Source organism: Tachyglossus aculeatus, chromosome 19, assembly GCF_015852505.1.
Source record: "Tachyglossus aculeatus isolate mTacAcu1 chromosome 19, mTacAcu1.pri, whole genome shotgun sequence".
Taxonomy (NCBI): domain Eukaryota; kingdom Metazoa; phylum Chordata; class Mammalia; order Monotremata; family Tachyglossidae; genus Tachyglossus; species Tachyglossus aculeatus.
The window spans coordinates 10,020,929-10,046,715 of NC_052084.1; the positions used below are offsets into that span (position 1 = coordinate 10,020,929).

General features: G+C 42.6%; 1 protein-coding gene across 7 annotated transcripts in view; it reads right to left on the bottom strand.

Annotated features, from left to right (window-relative positions):
* Positions 1-25,787, bottom strand: part of SPATA17 (spermatogenesis associated 17) — a 152,378-nt gene that overhangs the window by 6,307 nt on the left and 120,284 nt on the right. For 2 of the 7 annotated variants that reach the window (XR_005455049.1, XR_005455052.1), the window contains 4 exons: positions 23,104-23,186; positions 22,252-22,286; positions 12,907-12,964; positions 12,266-12,414 (listed from right to left, as the gene is read on the bottom strand). Coding sequence is in view for 3 of the 7 variants with exons in the window: in XM_038761178.1 (XP_038617106.1) it covers positions 23,106-23,186 (81 nt within the window). In the remaining 4 variants the exon portion in view is untranslated. Of the gene's footprint in view, positions 1-12,265; positions 12,415-12,906; positions 12,965-22,251; positions 22,287-23,048; positions 23,187-25,787 lie in introns of those variants that run through there. The other 5 variants (XM_038761178.1, XM_038761177.1, XR_005455050.1 and 2 more) reach the window with 4 other exon arrangements.

Consider the following 25,787-nt stretch of genomic DNA (forward strand, 5'->3'; position numbering starts at 1 on the left):
TTGCTTGCATTTTAATGAACCTAATTAATAATAAGTTAGGAGTCCTCAGCTATTGCTTCACAGCTGGACCATATGCACTAATTACACTGAGTGTGCAAACTTAAAATAATCCATTTGCTAAGAAGAAATGTTTTCATTATAAAAATCTGGGGTTTGTGTATATCTTCCCCCTTTCTGCCCGTGGATATCATCTCCGCAGTCCAGTACAATTGCCTGGAATTGATGCTAATGTTGTCCTTTTTAAGGAAATAATACTACTTCACTTTTAGACTGATTATTGGCTTTATTTTTTCAATGATTCAGAAGCTTCATTGAAGAATAGAGTGATGGGTTTGCTTATGCTATGTAATAGGTCTTGTATCTAGCAAAGCAGAATAATTTTCAAGTTGAAGGATAATCACTAGTGGTTGCGAAAGAGCCTTTACTAATAGGACTGTGTCATTTATAGAGAATAAATAGCCCTAAGAAGGCTGTTTTTATGCTTTCAATTTATGCTCTTATGCCTTTCTTTTCTTCTTTCAAAGTCACAGCACTCTTACTATTATTTTACCATTGTTTTTCATCTGCGAGGAAATGACTAATGAAGTCAGATAATTCCTCAAACAGGCCAAAAGACAAAGAAACATTAGTTTCATGGAAACTTTACTTGGGGCTGTTAGGTGCAGTCACTTTGAATATTAGCTTTCAGGGAGAATATTATTGTGATTGGAAAAAAATTTAGGCTTCAGGAAAACCCTACAAATCAAATTTTTAATCCCTTAGAGGAGACTGTGGTTTGGTTTCTGTGACAAGAAAGGAGCTTGAGGGTCTGAGACAAAGCCATCTGATTGTCACTGGGTAACGTAGCCATCGAAGTCTGTCACTGAGTCCAATATTGAATTAGTAAGAGAGTAAGGGAATAAAAATATAGATGTCTACAATGCATTAGGAGACGAGGCTCTGACATGACTTTTTGACTTTATCAGGCTTCCATCTGCCTAGATTTTAACAAGACACCGTTGAAAGCCATCAGAGTTGATGAAGGATAATTGGTTGGCTCAGCAAGAAAAACCTGGGAAGGGGGAATTCAGGGGGAATCGGGTTGGTGATGTGAGCAGCAGCTCCAAAGAAAGGGCTCAGGATAAAGGTACATCCATGAGAGGAAGGATCCATCTGTGATGCTTGGGGCTATGAGTGTTGTGAGTCTGAGTGAGGGCTATTAACTTATTTTAATGTGCAGAAGGGTATATTTTGACTTGTAGAAATGATTCTAAAGTCTGGGCACGTGAAATATTGTAGGGCTGGGGGAGACCGACACCCAGATTAATATCTGAGAGAACTGTTGTCAAGGTTATTGATCTTTCTACATATAGAAGTTACCTATTTACGATGGCATTTATTAAGCGCTTACTATGTGCAAAGCACTGTACTAAGCACTGGGGAGGTTACAAGGTGATCAGGTTGTCCCAAGGGGGGGGGTGGGGAGACTCACAGTCTTAATCCCCATTTTACAGATGCGGTAACTGAGGCCCAGAGAAGTGAAGTGACTTGCCCAAAGTCACACAGCTGACAATTGGTGGAGCCGGGATTTGAACCCACGACCTCTGACTCCAAAGCCCGAGCTCTTGCCACTGCGCCACGCTGCTTCTCTATTCTGTCCCATCAAAGAATCTTGGCTATTTTTGAGAGGGAAATGCAGGATGTGAAATTCAAGCAAGTGAAGGGTGGTTCAAGATAGCAAAGGACTCTTATGTTACTCTTCTGTTGTGTAACATTTAAAGGTTAAAACTATTTAATCATCGATGTGTATTTCTGAGCACCCATAGGCTGTGTGGAGGAAATACTAATGATTGTCCCTCTGGAGACATATAATCTAGAGGGAGAAATGATAAAGGTGTAGTCAACATGGATATTCACTTCCATGAGTATATTATCAGATGGGTCAAATGTTCTAGAGGCTTGCAAACTTGGGGGAACTATTTGAGGAAAATCTGGCGAAATTGGGTTTTTAGAAGTGATTTATAAGAAGGGTGGGATGTAGTGTGACTGCAGAAAAGAGGTTGTTTTAAATGCGGGCAATCTTAAAGCACTTCAGGAATGGTCATCTCCATGTAACTATGACTCAGTGTACACTCAAGGATACATTAAAAAATAATTCTGGATCCCTTCCTAGTTAAGCGTGATGATGGAGGCTGACAACTAGCTTGGAGAAAACTAAGGTTATGTATGAGCCTATACTCTGGAAGTTCCAGAAAACCAAAGATTGGCATCAATAACTGGGTTTACTGGTAACAGGGTAAGCTAATCATCTGTAAAAATGGGGGTTAAATATCTGTTCTTCCTCCCCCTTAGATTGTGACACCTCTATGGGACAGGGACTGTGTCCAACCTGATTATTTTGTCTCTACCAAAGGTGTTTAGTACAGTGCCTGACACATAGTAAGTGCTGAAGAAACACCACCATTATTATAACTTATTAGTTCTCTCTCAGGAACTGTTCCTCCTCTTCGTCCCCTAAACTGCCTTTCTTTCCACAATGTTCAGCATCTGCGATGAAGGCCAGCGCATACAAAGACGTGCTAGATCAGTGGTGAGAAACGGAGCCATTCTTAGAGCAGTGGCTTCAAGAAGACCTTGAGAAGCAATGTAATCTACTTGTTAGGGCACAGGCTTGGGAGTCAGAAGGACACGGGTTCTAATTCTGGATCCACCACTTGTCTGCTGTGTGACCGTGGGCAAGTCACTTCACTTCTCTGTGCCTCAGTTACCTCATCTGTAAAATGGGGATTAAGACTGGGAGCCCCACGTAGGATGTGGATGGAGTCCAACGTGATTAGCTTGTATCTACCCCAGTGCTTAGCACTGGTACATAGAAAGCACTTGATAAATCCCATTAAAGCGCTTAGTACAGTGCTCTGCACACAGTAAGCACTCAATAAATACGATTGATTGATTGATTAAAAAAAAATCCTCAGCATCAAGGGATAGAATCGAAAATGATTCCAGTTCCTGAGTCTAACAAATGCATTAGTGCAGCCAGAGGCAGTCTTCCATGCACATGATGTACCATAATAACGGTGGTGTTTGTTAAGCACTTATGATGTGCCAAGCACTCTACTAAGTACTGGGTAAATACAAGATAATCTAGTCAGACCCGATGCCGTCCCACATGGGACTTACAGTCTGAGGGGGAAAGGAGAAAAGACAATGAATCCCCGTTTTGCAGATGAGGAAACTGAGGTATGGAAGTGAAGTGACTCGTCCAAGGTCACACAGCAGGCAAGTGGCAGAGCTGGGATTAGAAGATAGGTTCGGCCATGCTGCTTCTCATTGGAAGGAAAGAGACCGTTGGTCATGCAAAAGACTCATCAACCCCCTTTGCTCTGATGGATAAAATGTTACCATCGGTAGCAAAATCATCAGATCCAAAGGACAATTATATATACGCACACTTAATTAGTGAACCATTGCTTTAACTGTTTCTTTAGTTGCAGTACCAAGAGACGGGATAAGCCCATTGAAGCTTCACAAGAATGGAGAATCAATAATTAGATTTTCACTGAAGAACTAATTCCCGAAATGGCTCAATTTCCCCTCATAAGGAGCTTCAAAATGAATACAGCTCTTTCCCTTCAACACTTCGGGGAGAAGTTCTAACCCAAAATGAAAATATCTATTTACGAATGGCAGGCTCGGCTGTTCCAGTTTACCCCACAAGAGAACTTTCCCGAGACAGAATTAAATGGCCTTGAGGTTTCTGGGCTGCGGCTTTCACTTAGATGTCTGAATCCTATTGATTACTTGTCTAATTTGTATTATTTCCCTTGGTCTCCCCAGACAAACTGAGCTGTTTTGCCATCCGATCTGCCCTCAATTATGCCTTTTATGTTCTAATCCTTTTAGTCTCTCTCAGTACTCAGAGGCCTCGCTGCCTCATTTCTCTGCTGAAGTCTCCTCCCACTGCTGTCGAGTAGCGGGGAGGAGGGTGAGGGCAGGAGGAGGGTTGGGACATGGCTGGTGTCCAATTGTCCCTTTGTCACACCTCCCCTCCCTTTCACAGGGTGTCAGACAGCTCCAGGAAACCTGAACCCTTCTGCAAACTGATTTCTAAATGATGACAAGATGGGATGGATGGTGGGAGGAAGGAGTAACAACACATCCCTTCGGGGAGAAGCCTTTTTTTTTGTTTTGATAGCATTTTTATTTTTGTTTGGAACAGTTTCCTTTCCAGTGGGTTTTTGCCTCTGTAAAGAAAGGTGGTGAAGGTCACCTTGGGAAGGATAGTTGGAGTCCCAAGCCCTTAAGCAACACGTGTTCTCAGTGTCCAAGTTTCCTAATCCAAGAAAAGAGCATTGTCTCGTGCAGAGAGGACGGGCCCTGGAATCAGAGGACTTGGGTTCTAATCCCAGCTCGGCCACTTGCCTGCTGTGTCATCTTGGGGACATCACTCAACCTCTCTGGGGCACGGTTTACTTGTCTGTAAAATGGGGGTTCAGTACCTGTTCTTCCTACTTAAATTGTAAGCAGTCTCCCTGCCCTGCTTCTGCCTTTACTGCCCCAGAGGGTTTACTGTGGAACATCTTCTTGAATGGGAGCCAGGTTTCGTCCAATCCCTGCTATCTTGCCACATGGGGTTGCATTCCCATCGTGGTCTTCCACAGAAACCCACAGGCTCCTGCCAGAAGAAGCTCATGGCGTGTTGTAAGTTTAATTATGTTCAATTCATTAACACAATTAGAGCTGCGAACAAATCTATTGACACAGCCAGAATCACTTAGTAAGAGCCGGTAAGTCAGAGGTTACGGAAACTCATTCTTTAAGGCTCCCGTTCCTCTGCTGGGTGGGGAAGAGGAGATTGGGAATTCATCTGGAGTTCCACTGACACTCCCTGGAGCAGGTTCTAAGGTGTCAGACCAGAAGTTACAGCTGATCATTTGTGGTGGTAAGAAGTTGTTCACACATTTTGAAGATCCGTCATTTCCCTGGGATTGGGAATTACTATCACAGAGGATTTGATTTCCATTTTAAAATAATTCTGGTGAAAAGTGAGAACTTGATGAATAGGGATTGCAATTTGGCTTCTCTTGGAATCAGCAGAGACCTGTCCCCGTCCCACAGCGGTATCACAATCTAAGGGGGAGGGAGAACAGATATTTAACCCCCATTTTTAAAGATGAGGAAACTGAGGCAAAGAAGTAACTTACCCAAGATCATATTGCAGAGGTTCAGCCTCTGCCTTTCCTCCCTGTTAGGCCCCAGCCCCTTCCCTAGCAAATGAGGTTTTCATTTATACTTAAAATAACAAGCACCAAGAGAGTTTTTAAGGATATTGCGACAAATAAATGAAGCATAATTTAAAAGCCAGTAGCCTGTATCTTCCACTAAGGAAGGACTCTTTATTTTTCTGTAGGAAAGGATCAGTAATTCTATTAACGGGGGAGAAAGAAAATCTCTTGTGACTGGCTGCTTGGGACAGATGTATTTGTGAATACTTTTGCAGTATTTGTGAGTACTTTCGCTTTGGACACAAGATCTGTAGAGGACAAATTTAAATTTAATTCCGTTCTCATATAGACAAGGATTGCTTTGGGCAAAAATAGCATTTTTGCAGCCTTTCTACTAGTCCTGCATCAAGTTCTTCCCCATGTAGACTTGGCTAGTAAAAACACACACAATGTGAATCCTTACAAGAGTAACAGCAGCTACCTAGGGGCAGGGGCTAGAGGTAGGGGCTCTGAGGGGCAATAAGATGGCAGAGGCAAACTGTGGCCAAATGGCTTTTCTGTATCTTCTCCAGGTCACTAAACTCACCCCTCCAACCCCGCCCTGGCCCCCAAACCTCACGCTCCAGGATTTTTTTTTCCTTTGTTTGAATTTACATAAAAAAATCCAGGGTTTCTTTCCCTCTTTCTGGGAGTGAGTAGTTCTCCACTCCACCTCATCTCAGAGGGGAGACTCATGCTTAGTGACTAGTTAGCTTTGCTCTAGCTGAATTCTAGTCTTCCCAAATCCAGGAAACCACGGGTGAGGGAAGAAATAAAAACTCATTAAACAATCCATTTTGAAAAATCTGGCTTCCTCAGAGGGGTCAGAGTGGAAGACTAGGGAGTGGCTGAGAAGAAAAGGAGAAAACTGGGAATGAAAAGGAAGGGAACAACCTAAGAGATGAGATTCCCAAAGCTCTCAGATGGTTTCTCTATAATGAGCCTGGACATCCCTTCTGAATTACTGCTTCACAAATCAAGCAACGGCTAACTGGCAGCTAATCCAGTAGCTCCGGCTTCAGTTTCCGAGCCCCTGGATCTTCCTGTAGGGGTAACATTCAAGCCGTCATCAACTCCGTACCACTGGAGTGACTCTCTCCCGTAGAAGGGAACTGCCTCAGCCAGGCTACAGCTGTCAGACTTTGCTTCTTGGCTTTTTCAAGGCAGTTAGCCCAGGTTTTATTGCCGTTAGCACAAGCACTACATCTATTAGTAGTCGAGAGGCTGGAGCTAGACTTGGATGCACAGAAGCTGATTGATGAAGCATGATGCATTCCTTAATTAAGCAGAAGCTACTAATAAAAATGAACTTACTGGATGATTTGTGTGGTCCTTGCAATGCAGCCATATGTGCTTCAAGTGAGTAGGAGAAAGGGCTGGGGCATGGTTGTGGCTGGTTGACAATGGAGGTAAAATTTGGGGGAAGGAGAAGGGGGCGGTGGGCTGCTCGTGGCAGGTTCTGAGTAGCGGAGGCTGAGAGGGCCTGGTATCTGAAGCCACTTGATATATTAGTCTCCCCTACTAGATTGCAAGCTTCTTGAGGGCACAGGTTGTGCCTACCAACTTTATTGTATTGTTCTCTCTCAAGCGCTTAGTTCAGAACTGTATGCACTGTACATGCTCAATAAAGCTGCTGCTTTTTGAATAAGCAAAGGTGGGTGGTTGCTTGCGTTTCTCATTGTTCTCTGTTTCTGCTAAATTCTCATTGAATTTCCTGCGCTTGCTTCAACTTGTGCTTTGAAAGTGCCTCCACATACATTCGTCATGGAATCTGCTCTCCTATTGGGAAGACAATTACTTTTGAGGCGCTCCAAAAATGCAGTCACAATTATCTTTCCTTCCTTCAAAGATCTCTCAAATCCTTCCTCCAAATCAGTCATTCAGCGGTATTTATTGAGCGCACACTGTGGGCAGGCAAGGTTTATTGTTTATTGTTAGACTGTACTCTCCCAAGCACTGTGTGTTTTGCACATAGTAAGAGCTCAGTAACTATAACTGAATGAATGAATGCTTGCTGTGAGCAAAACACTCTACAAAGAACTTCGGAGAATACAGTACACACGTTTGGTAGACATGTTCCCTGCCTACAAGGGGCATACAGTCCCTACAGAATCTTCTTCCCTAGAGGGGAAGCAAAACAAACACCGTACTGAGTGAGTCCCTGCTGGCCTGAGAGAGTTCATTAGAAGTCACAAAGTTTTTGTCTAAAGCTCAAAGTGGAATGGACCTTACAGGAAATGGAGCCAAAGGCCCAACAAAGTGGAGAGAACATTAGTAAAGATAAGAAGCAGTGTGACCTCGTGGAAAGAGCACGGACCTGGGTTCTAAAGCTGGCTCCATCACTTGCCTCTGTGTGATCTTTAGCAAGTCACTTAATTCCCCTAAGCCCCAGTTTCCTCATCTGTTAAATGGGGAGTAAATACCTGTTCTCCTTTGTTAGAGGGTGAGCCCCATGTGGGACAGGGACTGTGTCTGATCTGATTATTTTGTACCAACTCCAGTGCTTACTGCAGTGCTTGGCACCTAGTAAGTATTTAACTACAATGTAAACTCATCTCTAGACTGTAGGATCATTGTAGGCAGGGAATATGTCTGTTTATCAATCAATCAATCAATCAATCGTATTTATTGAGCGCTTACTATGTGCAGAGCACTGTACTAAGCGCTTGGGAAGTACAAATTGGCATCACATAGAGACAGTCCCTACCCAACAGTGGGCTCACAGTCTAAAAGGGGGAGACAGACAACAGAACCAAACATACCAATAAAATAAAATAAGTAGGATAGAAATGTACAAGTAAAATAAATAAATAAATAAATAAATAAATAAATAAATAGAGTAATAAATATGTACAACCATATATACATATATACAGGTGCTGTGGGGAAGGGAAGGAGGTAAGACGGGGGGATGGAGAGGGGGACGAGGGGGAGAGGAAAGAAGGGGCTCAGTCTGGGAAGGCCTCCTGGAGGAGGTGAGCTCTCAGCAGGGCCTTGAAGGGAGGAAGAGAGCTAGCTTGGCGGATGGGCAGAGGGAGGGCATTCCAGGCCCGGGGGATGACGTGGGCCGGGGGTCGATGGCGGGACAGGCGAGAGCGAGGTACAGTGAGGAGATTAGTGGTGGAGGAGCGGAGGGTGCGGGCTGGGCAGTAGAAGGAGAGAAGGGAGGTGAGGTAGGAGGGGGCGAGGTGATGGACAGCCTTGAAGCCCAGGGTGAGGAGTTTCTGCCTGATGCGCAGATTGATCGGTAGCCATTGGAGGTTTTTAAGGAGGGGAGTAATATGTCCAGAGCGTTTCTGGACAAAGATAATCCGGGCAGCAGCATGAAGTATGGATTGAAGTGGAGAGAGACACGAGGATGGGAGATCAGAGAGAAGGCTAGTGCAGTAGTCCAGACGGGATAGGATGAGAGCTTGAATGAGCAGGGTAGCAGTTTGGATGGAGAGGAAAGGGCGGATCTTGGCAATGTTGCGGAGCTGAGACCGGCAGGTTTTGGTGACGGCTTGGATGTGAGGGGTGAACGAGAGAGCGGCGTCGAGGATGACACCAAGGTTGCGGGCTTGTGAGACGGGAAGGATGGTAGTGCCGTCAACAGAGATGGGAAAGTCAGGGAGAGGACAAGGTTTGGGAGGGAAGACAAGGAGCTCAGTCTTCGACATGTTGAGCTTTAGGTGGCGGGCGGACATCCAGATGGAGATGTCCTGAAGGCAGGAGGAGATGCGAGCCTGGAGGGAGGGAGCCTGTTTAGTGTTATGGTGTACTCTCCCAAGTGCTTAGTGCAGTGCTCTGCACGCAGTAAGCACTCAATAAATGATTGAATGAATAACAAACATCACTATTATTATTAAACACAAGAAGAGACACAAAAAAGAGAGACTTGGAGAGAAGTAGGTGAGTGAGGGGAGCTTCTGAAAGAGAAATAAATGGCACAGAGAAAGCAATAGAATATAAAGATGTGTACATCAGGGTCCTTCATAGTCACCTGGTGCAGTTCCCTGCCCCCTGGTTGTCTACTTTATGAAAATTCTGCAGCTGTGATGAGTATATACTTTCCTTGGTAAATCATCCCATTGTTCAGTAACGCTTATCATTACATTTTTCCCTGTGCTTATTTCATTTCCCTATGCTCCTGTGATGCATAAAAAAACTCACTGAAAACTCAACAGAAGGTAAATGTTTGAAGAAGAAGATCAGAGCAGTAAGGTCTGTCTAGTGGAAAGAGGACCTACGTTCTAATGCTGGCTCCACCACTTGCCTGCTATGTGACCTTGGGCAATAATAATAATAATAATAATAATAATAATAATAATAATAATAATAATAACAATAATGGCATTTATTAAGCGCTTACTATGTGCAAAGAACTGTTCTAAGCACTGGGGAGGTTACAAAGTGATCAGGTTGTCCCATGGGGGGCTCACAGTCTTAATCCCCATTTTACAGATGATGTAACTGAGGCCCAGAGAAGTTAAGTGACTTGCCCAAAGTCACACAGCTGACAATTAGCAGAGCTGGGATTCGAACCCATGACCTCTGACTCCAAAGCCCTGGGATTCGAACCCATGACCTCTGACTCCAAAGCCCAGGCTCTTTCCACTGAGCTATGCTGCTTCTCAACTGGGCAATGATGGGCAATCATTTATCTCCATCATCAGTGGTATTTATTGAGCACTTACTGTACAGAAAGCACTGTACTAAGCGCTTGGGGGAAAATTAAGCGCTTGGGAGAATACAAGAGAGTTGGTAGACACGTTCTCTGCCCATGAGCTTACAGTCTACAGGGGGACTGCTCTGTGCCTTACTTCACTCATCTGCAAAATGGGGGTTAAATACCCATTCTCTTTCCCCTTTAAAATGTGCGCCTCATGGAGGGTAGGGATTATGTCTCTTCTGATTGTATTGCCTCTATCACAGAGCTGAGTACATAGTAAGTCTTAATAAACATCACAATTATTATTGGAGAGAAGGGGAATTTTCTGGTAAGCAGAGAGGATGGGGTACCTTAGCTGCTGCACATTAGATGAAAACAACCTTGGACAACTGAGTTGTGTTGATAGTAACAAGTGTTAAATGTTCATGTTAGATGGTCCAGAAGGCTTTCTTCTAGCTTACTGATATTTGAGTCACTGAAAGAATGCTTGTATTTGGGACGGGGAAAGGGGGTTATTTCTTGATTATTTTTGAATGAATGCAGTAGCATCTTCTCTAGCTTCTAGACTGTTATTAAAAAATGTCACCGTCAGTGACAGATCAGCTTTATACTCATACAACTACAGACATTTAGGCAGAAGGCTCCTTTCAAATTCTTGCTTTTCACAAAATCTAGAATCCAAACCAAAATGGTTTCACTTTACAAGCCTCTATGGAAAGCATTTTATCAGTTAGCATTATCGGCTTGGGCAAATCATTTTTATTCATTTTTTTATAATTAATGAGGATCACCTCATTACACGAAACTCTAAGAGGACTTTTTAATGACCTTCTTTGTTTTCAGAGTTTGTTGGACTGTGGTCTCAGAGCCATAACCCTCCTCTCATCACCATGATGAAAAATGGGACAAAATCTAATGTTAAAGTAGTAGCATTTTAGGGATAAACTATATCATCAATCGATCGATCGATCGATCTTCAGTCTCCCTTCTTATTCTTCATGTAGGGAGGGCAAGAGCCCGAGAGGGGAAGTGACATAAGACAGACCTGCCCGTGGCTATGTGTGGCTAGTGAGAGGCCAATAACTGAGGTAGCTGGGGGCTTCTGTTTCCCTAGAGTTCATCATCATCAATCGTATTTATTGAGCGCTTACTGTGTGCAGAGCACTGTACTAAGCGCTTGGGAAGTACAAGTTGGCAACATATACAGTCCCTACCCAACAGTGGACTCACAGTCCAACAAGAATAGACAGCTATCAGTTTGGCATATTTTAGGGCCGGTCAGGACTGGAACAAGTAAAGGATGTCAATGAACACTATACTTTGAATAAAAAGAAACTCTCAATTTCTTTATAAGCTATGCATTTAAAGCACGCTCACACAGTTCTCTGCACTTACTACCAGAATTGATTTTCTCTCTGCTCCCCCAAATTCTCTCCTACCATGACTCTTTGAATGGCTATGGAAGGTACTCAGCATCACATCTGCCGCTTGTCTACTGTATGACCTGGGCACGTCCCTTAACTCCACTGTGCCTTGGTTACCTTATCTGTAAAATGGAGACTGAGCTGGAGAGCCCCATATGGGACAGGGACTGTGTCCAACCTGATTACCTTGTATCTACCCCAGCACTTAGAACAGTGCTTGGCACATAGTAAGTGCTTAACAAATACTATCATTATTATTATTATCACTATTATATCACCCTTTTTATACACAGGTAACTTGACAAATTCAAAAACACCACGACATGCATAAGTCTAGGTACCAAGCCTTGCTATCTAAAGCATAGTAATCTTGATGACGGAAGGAAAATTAGAAGTGCCCATTCAGAGTTGTGCTGTTGCATCTTTGAAATTCTTTCTATTGCTTGGATTTATTCACTGTTGGGTCTAAACCTACACCCCAGGTCTTTCCCAGTGATACAGAATGACAATGCTGATGTAAGTGGGTATTATAGCTGTTGGTTTTCTTGTAAGTCATTTGAAAGGTTTATGTATTTCTCATGACACCTAGGTTGGGTTGAAATTGTTTTTTCCTCCTAGATATTCATGCCTTGAAGTCACTGGAGTTTTCGGAGGCTCCCATTCTTTTGAAATGAGGTAGACCTGTCTTATAATCTTGTCTCACTTCTGATCAGACACTGAAAGATGCTAGAAGCCTTCTAAGACCTGGCTTTTCAGTTGCCTGGCATTGAAGCTCATTCATGGTTTGGGCTTTGTGACTGAAAGAATGTAAATAAGTTGCTTTCTGCCAAAGTGAACTCACCATTCCAGTTTTTCTACCCTGCTGCATTTAATTATGTTTTCCAATTAATCTTCTCTGTTATTTTATGACATGTCCAGACGTCCATATTAATAAAACTTCTGCTTACTTTTTAAGGACTCTGCAAAGTTTGAGGGCACTGCTCCATCTGGCTCTTCCTACCTCACAAGGATTGAGTTGGAGATAAAGGCACGCCATCTGTTTCCGAGACTCCGGTATATGTCCGCTCGGGGGATGGGCAGAAAGTGGATTGCATTGCTAAAATAGATTAAGAAACCCAAGTGATCCTCGAACTCACTGACAATAAAAATGACTCCCTTCCTAAATCAGAAACTCAAGCATTTGGGATTGGTATTTAGCATAATAGAATAAGCATTCGGCTTGGGAATGTTCAGCCTGGTATTTTGGAGAAATCACTTCATTCGAAGGAACCTTGGAATCCTTGATGGATTGTAAAATAATGGCATAGTACAAGTATTGATTGACAGCTAACAGAGAGTAGGACACTGCTAGGTGGTTGAAATGTGTTAAGAGTAGTTATGGTCCCTGGCCAGAAGGAGCTAAAAGTATACCAGTGAGGCCACATAGAAGGCCAAATCCCCTTTCTGGACAACATATAGGGTATAGGGATCCTCACGCTCTTTCAGTCTGTTACAAATCCCAATCTCCAGGAGAGAGGTGAGCTAATTATACCCAGTAAAATTCAGAATTCAGAGCTGAAAGGGAAAGAAGCCAGGCCTGGCTACTCACTTGACTTCATCCTTAGGTCCCAAGCTGGATCCAGGCATCATCTCTAATTGTCAGATTTCTGAAAAAAAAATCACCTATCTGAAGTAGAGCTATTCCTTAATATCTTGGATATTTGAGAACTGATTAGACCCTGAGATGCAAAAAGCCTGAAATTCCCCTTCTCTAGCCAGCACTCTACTGATTTTTTTTTGGTCGTTTTTTTGTTGTCTCAGTGTTTTGTTTTCATCTGTCCTTGTGTATGTCACCGATCCCCTCTTCCCCCTTTTTATTTTTAGATTGTGAGCCCCAAGGGATAGGGACCATGTCTAATTCCCACCATCACCTACATATAGACATAGGTGATGAGGCCTAAAGTAGTTCCAGGATAATCAAAGATCAGAAGGGATTCTTAAAAAGTTAGAAAAACTGCTTATCCACTTCCTCCTCCCACTCCCCAGCTCACATCCTATATTCCTCCTAAGTCCATCTTATTTCATTCTCATCTCTCTCACCACAGAGCTCTTGTTCAAACTCTCTCCCCTTTCATATCTAGCAGATCATTTGATTGCCCCATCCTGATAGGCCTTCTAAAATCATACCTCCTTCAGGCGGCCTTCCCCAATTAATCTTCCCCCTAAAAATTTGGGGACTCATACCACTTCCTCTCCATATTTATGTTCATATCTTTTTACTTAACCACTCCCTCCTGCTGTAATTTATGCTGTCAGCATCTCCTGCTAGATAGTAGTAGTTATACTAACAAGTGCTTACTTTGTGCAAAACACTCTACCAAGTGCTGAGAAAGAACGCACAGGTGAGACTTAGTTGGGTCACCGGCCTTCAAGGGGCTCATGTGCAGAAAATGGGCCTGGGAATCCAAGGACCTGGGTTCTAATCCCTGCTCTGCCACTTGCCTGCTGTGTGACCTTGGACAAGTTGCTTAACTCTTCTGTACCTCAGTTTCCTCATTTTTAAAATGGGGGAAAAATGCCTGTTCCCCCTCCTACCTAGACTGTGAGCCTCACGTGGGACAGGGACTCTGTCCAACCTGATTATCTTGTATCTACCCCAGTGATAGGGAGCACTTAACAAATACTATTATTATTATTATTATTATTATTATTATTATTATTATTATTATTATAAATGTTGTAAATTTCTTGAGGGCAGGGATCAAGTCGAATTACTCTATCATATGCTCCCAAATGCTTGATACAGTACACTGCGAAGAGTAAACAAATGCCCAGTGAATACTATTTATTTATGTTAACTAATTCTGTAATACTCTCCTCAGCTCTTAGTACAATGCTCAGCACACACTAGATGATCAATAAATGCCACCAATTGAAGGATCTGTTTTTGCATCCAGGCTCCATGCAGAGGAATGTGGGCACCTCCATAATAAAAGGTTGTCTTATTTTGAAAGATCTTCAAGGGCAGACAGACACCCCATCTTCCCTTGAAAGCCTACTTTCCTTTTCAGTCACATATGCAAGTATCGAAACACTAGGTTGTGAGGCAAAAATCAACATATGCTCGTGGCCCCTGATCCCCCTGGGGGCTCTCAATCCTCACAAGAATTAATACTAAAAAAAAAATAATGATGGTATTTGTTACGCGCTTACTATGTGCCAAGCACAGTTCTAAGCACTGGGATAAATACAGGGTAATCAGGTTGTCCCAAGTGGGGCTCACAGTCTTAAATCCCATTTTACAGATGAGGTAACTGAGACACAGAGAAATTAAGTGGCTTGCTCAAGGTCATACAGCAGACAAGTGGCAGAACTGGGATTAGAACCCACGTCCTTCCCAGACTGAGCCCCTTCCTTCCTCTCCCCCTCGTCCCCCTCTCCATCCCCCCCATCTTACCTCCTTCCCTTCCCCACAGCACCTGTATATATGTATATATGTTTGTACATATTTATTACTCTATTTATTTATTTTACTTGTACATATCTATCCTATTTATTTTATTTTGTTAGTATGTTTGGTTTTGTTCTCTGTCTCCCCCTTTTAGACTGTGAGCCCACTGTTGGGTAGGGACTGTCTCTATATGTTGCCAATTTGTACTTCCCAAGCGCTTAGTACAGTGCTCTGCACATAGTAAGCGCTCAATAAATACGATTGATGATGATGATGACGTCTTCTGACTTCCAAGACCGTGCTCTTTCCGTGAAGCCAGTTAACAGGGACGGGGTAAGGCAATAGGAACCCACGGAAAAATTGAAACCGCAAAATAACGTAGAACAATGACAACACTAAGAATGAGGATAAGGTAGCTGTTTCCAGGTTTCTCATCACTGAGGCAAGCCAGCCCCGAGTCCAACAGGCCCGATCTTAACAGTGCTCCAAATATTTAACATGGGACGGCAGCCTCTCCCTGTTCCCAAGGAGGCAGGCCCAAACCTGGGCAAGTGGATGGAGGGACAGGGGGAGGGTGGGGAGGGATGTTGGCTGGGTAACCAAACAGAAATGGACCACAAGCATGGGCACAGAATGTTTGCAAAATTAGATTTGTTGCCCTCGAATGTCTGGATTAATGATTTTATTAATTATTACTGTCTCATCAGCCATCAGCACTCTTGCCAGTGAGTGAGGGCGGGTGGGGGGAATATTGCACAAGGTGGGAGGGAGATGAAAGCTGTGTTAGCAGGGTCGGGGGAAAGCCTCTTAATTACACCGTGGACTTTAGATGTCTTTAATTCTCCTTCCAGCCCATCTTTAGGTTGGCATGTGGGACGTACTCTAGATGGATGGCGATGTTCATCAGGAGAAGCACACACATATATCTTCTGGGTTGATTTTTTTATTTGCCAGCTCGAGAAGAGCAGGGAGATTTATTTGGAGGGATGGTAATGTAGGTGGAGATGAAATAGTTAGAATTAGTTGCAGCGCCTAGCATGATAAGCTCATGCTCTTTCTCTTTTGGGATGTTGTTCCTGTGGTTTGGCGTGCGGCGTGTATCATTGGGGCCGACGAACAGGGGGCAGCCTCCCTGCTTCCTGAATCAATCAATCAATCAATAGTATTTACTGAGCGCTACTGTGTGCACTGCCCTTAATAAACGTTTCGGAAGGTAAAATAGCTAGACCTTTCCCGATTCCCTCTCTTCTATATCATCTATGCACTTGGATTTGTACCCTTTGGGCACTTGGGATTCACCCTGCGATTAGCCCCACAGAACTGAGGTAAATATCTGTAACATTTATATTTATGTCTGTATCTCCATCTAAACTGTAAGCTCATGATGACAGTAAATATATTCATTCATTCATTCAATCATATTTATTAAGTGCTTCCTGTGTGCAAAGCGCTTGGGGAAATACAATACAACAACTACCAATGGCATTCCCTGCCCACAACGAGCTCACAGTCTAGAGCAGGGGAGACAGACATCAATACAAATAAATAAAATTACCGATGTGCACACAGTCTTCCAACTCTGTTGACTTTGTACTCTCCCAAGCTCTTAGGACAGGGCTCTGCACACAGTAAATACTCAAAAAATACCATTGATTGATAGTAGATATGATACCTGGCCTCAGGGAACTTGCAGTTCAACAAGTTCTCAGTTCCCTGATTCTGCCACTGAAGCCTGCCTTAATGGCAGCATTCCCAGGCCTGGGATAACCCTTCTGAAAGGTCACCTCCTCCAACCTGCATTCCCTTACTGAATTCCCGGCATCCTAAATCACATAAACTCATCAGTCATCTTTAGCACTTATAAGCAAATTCAATTATTTGTTTCAATTACCCTGTTGATAAATGCTTTTATGTCTGCCTCACCCATTAGAGTGTACGCTCCTTCTGGCCACAGAACATGTCACTTCAAACAGAAATCAACAAGAATACTTTAAAGGAAGCCCTGCGTCTTATCACAATGAGGGCAGAGGCTTATGTTCGGGTTTTGGTCTATCCGGGACACTTGCTTCACTTGCTTTTCCATCCTGCTCTCCATTTTGGAATCTCATTGCTTTTTAGCATCTCCAGGGGAAGATAGGAAAGATAGCTTTGTGAAATCGTGAAGCAGGTACCATTACCAGTATTTTAAAGGTTTGAAGTTGAGGGGGGAAACAAATTAAAAATAATAAATTTTACATTATTTGTGGAGCCACTTGGTTATTTTTGAGAATGAGCTGTAGATTGAATATGAGATCTACTCCAGTGTTTACAACAGTGATGGGCACACAGTGCTTAACAAATACTGTAATTATTATTCCATAACAATAATTATTATTAGACATCCAATGACACTTTGATTTTTAGTCAATCGTATTTACTAAGCATTTACGGTGTGCAAAGCACTGTACTAACTGCTTGGGAGAGTACAACAGACACATTCCCTGCCCACAATGAGCTTACAATCTAGAGGGGGAGACCATCATTAATATGAATAAATAAAGGTATATACATAAGTGCTGTGGGGCAGAAGGAAGGGGCGATGAATAAAGGGAGCAAGTCAGGGAGATAGAGAAGGGAGTTGAAGAAAAGAAAAAGATGGTTTTAGGATTATTATTCTCTCGACAAAAGAACCTAATGGTGAACTGGATGCCAGCTGCCACTAAAATGAAATCAGAAGGCAGAGTGTCCTAGTGGAATTATCCAGGAGTCAAGTGATCCAGATTCTAGCTCCAACTCTTTTACTAGCCTGTGGGGCAACCTCAAGCCAATCATTTAACTGTCCTCTACTTCATTTTCCTCATTTATTCGTTCTGTGGCCTTGGAGCAACTGTGCATCACCCTGATAAAAAAAAAAAATCACACCATCGCCCTCTCTCCTACATGTGTTTTTTGAACACAAACGATACCGGCCCAGTGCTCCAATTATAACTACTGTCCTACATTATCTCAATTATATTAATGAAGTCACAAAAGTGGTCATGAACTAAAACCTTAAATTCTCTTTCTTGTACTCTCCCCAGCACTTACTACAGCTCTTTCCACAGCAGACACTGAATAAATACTATTGGTTGATTGATTTCTGCCTATCTCCCCTAATGCTGGCATGTGCATGGAACTGTTTTCACCCAAGCAGGGGTGTGGAAACTAATTCCTGGAATAAAATACAGATGATTTCAAAATGCATTAAACAGCATGGACCGTGTAAATTGGGAAATAGGTTAAGTGGGGCAATCCAAGCTGAGCCAGAAAAAGTCTTCTTAGATTTCATACTAGGGGGTTGGGCTACACGTGCAGATTTTATTAGAACTCCCATAAAGCAGCAAATAATTTGACATTAAATGCTTATCATAGGATTCCCTCCCTTGCATGCACATTCCTCTCTCTCTCGCTCTCCCCCCCATCCCTGATTTACTTCAACAGGTTTCTGCAGTTTACTGATTTGTTAACCTAAAGATTCTTTAATGTGTAGTCTCAAGATGTCACATTCTAGCAGGGATTGTTTAATGCAGCAGTGTGCTAATGAACTGCTCCACTGCATCCTATGATCATGAATATGAATATGAGTACTATAAACTGAACTCAATGTACTGATAAGTGACTGTATCTGATTGTACCAGGAACAGGATGATTTTCTCATTAATGAGCTGAACTGCTAAGAGCTGGATGTACACTATCACTAACCAATTTTGCATTGTCTGAGCCTGTTTGCTGGCATTGTGTCTGGAAAGATGTAAAAAGAATGCAAGTAAAGGAATGAAAGCATGATATTAGAAAATGAAGTTTTATTATTTGGAAAGTGACATTTAAACAGAGAAAGACTCAATAGATCTGCACACATATAGTGTTTTACTGTTGCTTCTGAGCCTTTTCAGAGTAACTAGTCCTGCTGTCAGCCAATGGAAAAAAAAAATCTTATGCTTATGGCAACCCAGTTTTGTTGGGTGGGGCAAACTGAGGACAATAAAGAGCACTCCATGAGCTGTGTGGAGAATTGAAATGGAGCTTATGCACGCAAGGAAGGTATCTTAAATAAACCTAGCTTCCGTTACGATTCCCTCATTTCACTAGTTCATAAATATGCCCTCAAAAGTCTCTTTTTTCATCTGAACCTTTTTCCATGCTGGTTTTACACCAAACATGATTTATTTGAAAGCAGGAGAGAGAAAAAGAGAGAGAGAAATAGAGAGAGAATGTATCATTTCCCAAGCAGTTAGTATAGTGTTTTGTACACCATAAGCACTCAGTATATGACACTAATTGATTGATGCCAGCTTGGAAAGAGTTGGAGTTTAACCCATTAACCTGTATGAAGAGGAAAACCAATGCAATTGTTCTCATTTTCCATAAGAATTCTAGCATAAGGATAACCAAACTACAGCTAACGTTTACTTATTTCACATTACAATTAGGAACATTGGAAATTTTATTATAATCTTCTTTAGAGAACCAAGGATTCTGAACTCTGCCTGAACAGGAAGGCAGGGCACTGTGTGATGGAGAGGATGTACTAATCCAGGAGTGTTTTAACTTTTTTTTTAAAAAAAAAGAAATGGTATTTGTTAAGCTCTTACTATGTGCCAGGCACTGCATTAAGTGCTGGGGTAGATACAAGTTAGTCATGTTCACAAGGGGCTCACAGTCTTAATCCTCCTTTTACAAATGAAGTCACTGATGCAAAGAGAAGTGAAGTGACTTGCCCAAGGTCACACAGCAGACAAGTGGCAGAGCCAGGATTAGAACCAAGGTTCCTCTGATTTCCAGGCCCATGCTCTATTCACTAGGCCATCCTGCTTCTCTAACATCTTGCCCCTAACACTTTATTTCTCAATGATACAGCACAATTTTTGGATTACACGGGGTAGGGCTGGACTGCAACTACCTTTTGTAGGAGACATGCCTGCATTTTTGAAAGGGTAAGGAAGTAAGAACTTAAAATTATATTTATTTCAAGAATTCACTTTATTCACATCTTAGCCCCACAGCACTTAAATACATATCTGTAATTTATTTATATTAAGTCTGTCTCCCCCTCTAGACTGTACGCTTATTGTGGGCAGGGAATGTGTCCGCTTATTGTTGTACTGTACTCTCCCAAGCACTTAGTGCAGTGCTCTGCACACAGTAAGCGCTCAATAAATGAGCCCTCTTGAACCTTGTTTTCTAAATCCAAGGTCTATCCAATTCCTTGCATAAAAGCGTTCTCTCCTTTAAGAAAAATGGGCTATGTGGATAATTAAGGCAGTGTGATTGTGTGAATTTGAATACCCACAAACATTTTTTCGAGCACAGAAGAGCTTGCAAAGGAATTGTCATTTATCAGAGGAAATTAAAGAGACAAAATGGGAGTGGACTGATTTGCACCAAAAAGTAAGAGTAAATTAAAAATACTATTTTAATTTAAATCCTTGCTGAGTAGAGTCAGCCGCAGAAAAATCCTCATTTTTCAATGATAGCTAGTGTGGGTATATAGGTATATAGGTTTTGTTGGTCCTGGACTGGGAGTTATTAAAGGAAAGGAAAAAGATTAATCTGATAAAGGCATTGCTTTTTCTAATCGGACTGATAGGAAAATGTAGTCTAGAGTAAGAGGTAACACAGAGTGAATTATAGTAGGGTGATGAACTACCTTGAAATTGGAGCAATCAAATAGATAGCTCTGAAAATTACCACAGCATCTTTATTCAACGATTTGGGGCAAGTGTCTTTTTCTCAGCCTCCTCTGCAACAAACAAAAGCACTCTGGCTCTCTGACAAAATTAAATTCTCAAAGGAGGGCCTTGTCCAAGCCTGTTGCTCACCACTTACTAAAATTAAAGTAGCTGATACTCATTTCCCGTGGCAAAGTTTGGCTAAGTTTTCATTTTACAAGACACTGAAACGTACAAGAGGACAGTAGCAGACATTATGTAATGCTACTGAGTTCCGATAACTTTATATTGTGTGCATTTTGGGGAAATTAGATGAAAGGTTTTTTGATGTATTATATTTTTTTTAACCTAATCCTATCATTTTTTTCCCTTTCCAGTGGAGCTCCCAGTGGCATCATTAGGAATTATGCTTTCCTGGGGGAAGACCATAACTCCCCTCTAAATGACAGAAACAGAATAGTATAAAGTCAAGCTGTCCTTCCCAATGAAGAATGAAGTTTTGGAATTTGATTTTCAGTTTTGTAATGAAGAGGAATGGCTTTTCACTCAGTCAAGGCTTTGAACCCTGAAACTGTTGACTTTATATGCCAATAAATTAGGATGATTAGATGTCAAACTGCCAACCCTCCGAGTGAAAAAAGGACGCAAATATCTGCGGCTGCCCTAGATCGCCCTGGTTGAAATAGACTAAATAAACATTAACCATTATCACTGAGGAAACTACTCTAATTGTAACCATAGTTCATCATATATGCTCATTTGATGTGGAAACCTGAATCAAGGCTTTGCATAGCCAAGAAGGTTCATTGATCCATGCACTAGGCAGGGTTATTTGGTGTTTAGGGGTTATCGTGATGTACTCTTGCAATGACCATCACCTCTGTGGTTTACAGGATAGAGCACGGGCTTGGGAGTCAAAATAAACCTAAATTCTAATCCAGGCTCTGCCACATGTCTGCTGTGTGACCTTGGGCAAGTCACTTCACTTCTCTGTGCCTCAGTTATCTCATCTGTAAAAAGGGGAGTAAGACTGTGAGCCCCACGAGGGACAGGGACTGAGTCCAACTTGATAACTTTGTATCTACCAGAGTGCTTAGAACGGTGCTCGGCACACAGTATGCGCTTAACAGTTACCATCATTATCATTATTATTCTTATCTTGTTTTAGGGAAGTAAAATATGATTACTATGAAGTGTGTTAAAAAAATGAAATGCTCATAAAGCAGCTGGAAGCGAACTGGCAGCTAATTTTAACAGCCCAGACTAGCAACTAATATGGAAAGGCAGCTGCGTGAAAAGCTTTGATTCTATCTCTGCTTTTCTCCGTTGCCAGGTTCACAGCATTTGGGTTAAAAGCGAGTGCCGAAAGACTGAGGAATTCGGGCGAGGCTCATGGTGTCAATATGCTTAGAGAGCTACCGTGGACTGCCCAGGGTGATTATTTTGAAATTCTCTTGGTCCGAATCTGTACTCTTTCGGGCTGGGTTCACACGAGCAGGGATTGCCCTTTGAAGGTAAACCAAGGTTTCTGGAGCTGGGCACCGGGTGGCATTTGAGAAGCCTGGCCCGCCCCGGGAGCCAGAAGTCAGCATGCAGAACTGAGAGAGAGCATTTCAGATTTCCCTAGCAACCTGCCCCATCCACCACATCCTCCTACCACTCTGCAGACCAGTTGCAAGAGTCCAGGCAGACTGACATGGAGGTCCCAATCACCAGCCCCCCTGGGGAGCGGCTCCTAGCTTGATCACCAAGCCAAGAAGGAGCCCAGCAGCAGAACGTAATCTTATTGAAAAATATTCTGTCTTCAAAATCTCACCTGGATGCCTTTCAGTCAGTCCTTCAGGTGCTGAACTGCAACAAACAAGAGTACGGTTATGACCTCTTGCTCCTACTCCTACCAGACTTGCAAGTCAGATTTTGTTAGACCCATTAGGGCAAAAATAGGCACGATTTTTTTTCAAACAGACGTCAGATTTACCGTACACAAACTTCTATTTCACGTCTGCAAAACTGCGGTATTGATTTTTAGTAGATTGGCGGGAGTGGAAATGCTAAGCACTATTTCTGTTTTGTATTGGGCCTTTTTCCCATAAATTTTGGTTTTTGTTAAGCACTTGTTATGCGCCAAGCACTCTAATAGTAATTATAATAATAATGATGATGATGGACTTTGTTTTGTGCTTGCTCTGTGTTAAGAGCTGGGGTAGATACAAGATATTCAGGTTGGACATAATCTCTGTCCTACATGGGGCTCAGAGTCTAAGTAGAGGGTGTAAGATTTAATCCCCATTTTACAGATGAGGAAACAGGCACAGAGAAGTTAAGTGACTTGCCCAAGGTCACATAGCACACAAGTAGCAGAGCTGGGAAGATATTCAATTTTCAACACTTAAAAACATTTCCTAAGACAGGGATGGAGAGGAAGAAGTATCTTAAAGCCCTTTCCAATCCTATCACACTACGAAAGTATTCTGGTCACTTGGGTATTTTGATCTGTTCCATGTTTCCTAAAAGGTTGAAAATCTCTGGGCTATCTTAAATTCTATCAAGAGTCCATAGGTTAACAAAAAAGGTATAACTTTTAAATGTTTAGCATCTTAACATGATCTGGAGTTTGTTGAAAACTGTTTATTTTGAAAAAAATTCTCCATTATATAGAACCACAAACCTTCACACTATTTGCCCAGCTTTTGAATATTCTTTTCCAAATCTGTCGAAGAGGTGAAGTGAAGGGAACACAGTTTTGAAACCCTGGAGAGATGGGAAAAAGAAGGAAAAGATGTAAAACTGAGAACTTAAATTACACAATGTATTGATCACTGTGTTTCCTAGAAGTGAGACCATCCCTGCTTTTGCTCCGTAAAAATGCTCAGACAAGCATTTCTGGGAGGGAGCATGCTCACTGTAGCTCCCTCCACATTCTGAAATTTACAGTAGTTGTTCCAAAACACTGAAGACTTTAACCTTACACTTTACCCTCCACATACCCTCTCCCCAGACTGGATTTTCACCAAGGAGGTGAAAGTATACAGGCTAGGGATGGTGCCTTGATGTCCCAATCTTTAGCAAAACCCATCAGTCTAATTCTAATTCATAATACAAGGGCAATTTGGTTTACAATGTAAGAGACTCATAAATTCCATTTCAAATTTCCCATTGACAGTACTAAAAGAGGTATAGAGTTTTTTCAGAGTGGTCTGTACTAGTGTTTGGCATCACAAAATAAGGAATTAACATGTTCCCTGCCCCAAAGGAGTTTACATCCAATGGGCCAGGCGAAGTTAAAGTGATCAAAATGAACGAATGAATTCATTCATTCATATTTATTGAGCACTTACTGTGTGCAAAGCATATACTAAGCACTTGGGAGAGTACAATATAACAGCAAACAGACACATTCCCTGCCCACAATGAGCTCATAGTCTAGATATGCATAAATAAATAAATAAATTACAGCTATATCCAGATATATACATATGTGTTGTGGGGATGGGAGGGAGGAGGAATGAAGGGAGCAAGTCAGGGCAACACCGAAGGGAGTGGGAGGAGAGGAGTGGAGAGGAGGGCTTAGGGAGGGCTTCTTGGAGGAGATGGGCTTTCAATAAGGCTTTGAAGTGGGGGTGAGCAATTATCGGTCTGATATGAGCAAGGAGGGCATTCCAGACCAGAGGTAGGATGTGGGCGAGAGGTCGGCGGCGAGATAGATGAGATCGAGGTAGAGCGAGAAGGGTAGTATTGGAGGAGCAAAGTGTGCGGGCTGGGTTGTAGTAGGGGAGAATAATTGAATAAATGTATATTCATGAGTACTGAGGCTAGAAACAAGTTCCTAAGTGCACTCGATAGAACCAAATGAATATTTCAGCAGCCTCAGGCCACAGGATAACGTTAAAATAAGCCCCAGCAGCCCCCATCCAACAGGCTGTCATAAAGTCACAGTGGGATTCCTCAGGTTCCGCTATTACTCTTGGCAGCGTCTCCCCTGCCTCAGAACAAGCCCCTCCTGCTGTTCTGCCACCTCGTGCGTCCTCAAATAGACGCAGACATGAGTGGGTCACGTCGGGGAGGCCTATCTCGCGGGTGGCCTGGGCAGGCTCGTAACAACTGCCGCGGTGCAGAACTACATCTTGCTGGCAAACCCTAGCCCTGCATGACTTTATTGCAAGTGACAGGTCCCTGCGATAGGCCCAGGTGTTGGGCTGAATATTTGGGGGGATTCCTGCTAGACTGTAGGATAGAGGGCAGGGATCAACTAAGCCCTCCTTTCCTCTTCTCCCACTCCCTTCTGCGTCACCCTGACTTGCTCCCTGAATTCATCATCATCATCATCATCATCATCATCATCAATCGTATTTATTGAGCGCTTACTATGTGCAGAGCACTGTACTAAGCGCTTGGGAAGTACAAATTGGCAACATATAGAGACAGTCCCTCAATCAATCAATCAATCAATCGTATTTATTGAGCGCTTACTATGTGCAGAGCACTGTACTAAGCGCTTGGGAAGTACAAATTGGCAACACATAGAGACAGTCCCTACCCAACAGTGGGCTCACAGTCTAAAAGGGGGAGACAGAGAACAGAACCAAACATACCAACAAAATAAAATAAATAGGATAGAAATGTACAAGTAAAATAAATAAATAAATAAATAAATAAGTAAATAGAGTAATAAATATGTACAACCATATATACATATATACAGGTGCTGTGGGGAAGGGAAGGAGGTAAGATGGGGGGATGGAGAGGGGGACGAGGGGGAGAGGAAGGAAGGGGCTCAGTCTGGGAAGGCCTCCTGGAGGAGGCCCTACCCTACCCAACAGTGGGCTCACAGTCTAAAAGGGGGAGACAGAGAACAAAACCAAACATACTAACAAAATAAAATAAATAGAATAGATATGTACAAATAAAATAAATAAATAAATAAATAGAGTAAAATTACTCCCTGAATTCATCCCCCCCTCCCAGCCCCAAAGCACTCACGTCCGTACCTGTCATTTATTTATATTAATGTCTGTCTCCCCCTCTAGACTGTCAGCTCGTCGTGGGCAAGGAATGTGTCTGTTTTTGGTTGTACTGTACTCTTCCAAGTGCTTAGTACAGTGCTCTTCGCACAGTAAGCGTTCCGTAGGTACGACTGACTTACTGACTGAATGTCTACTGTTGTTGTCTTACTGAGAAATAGCGTGGCCCACTGGAAAGAGCCCGGGCGTGGGGGTCAGAGGTCATGGGTTCTAATCCCAGCTCCACCACTTAGCAGCTGTATGACTTTGGGCAAGTCACTTCACTTCTCTAGGCCTCAGTTCCCTCATCTGTAAAATGGGGATTAAGACTGTGAGCCCCACGTGGGACAAC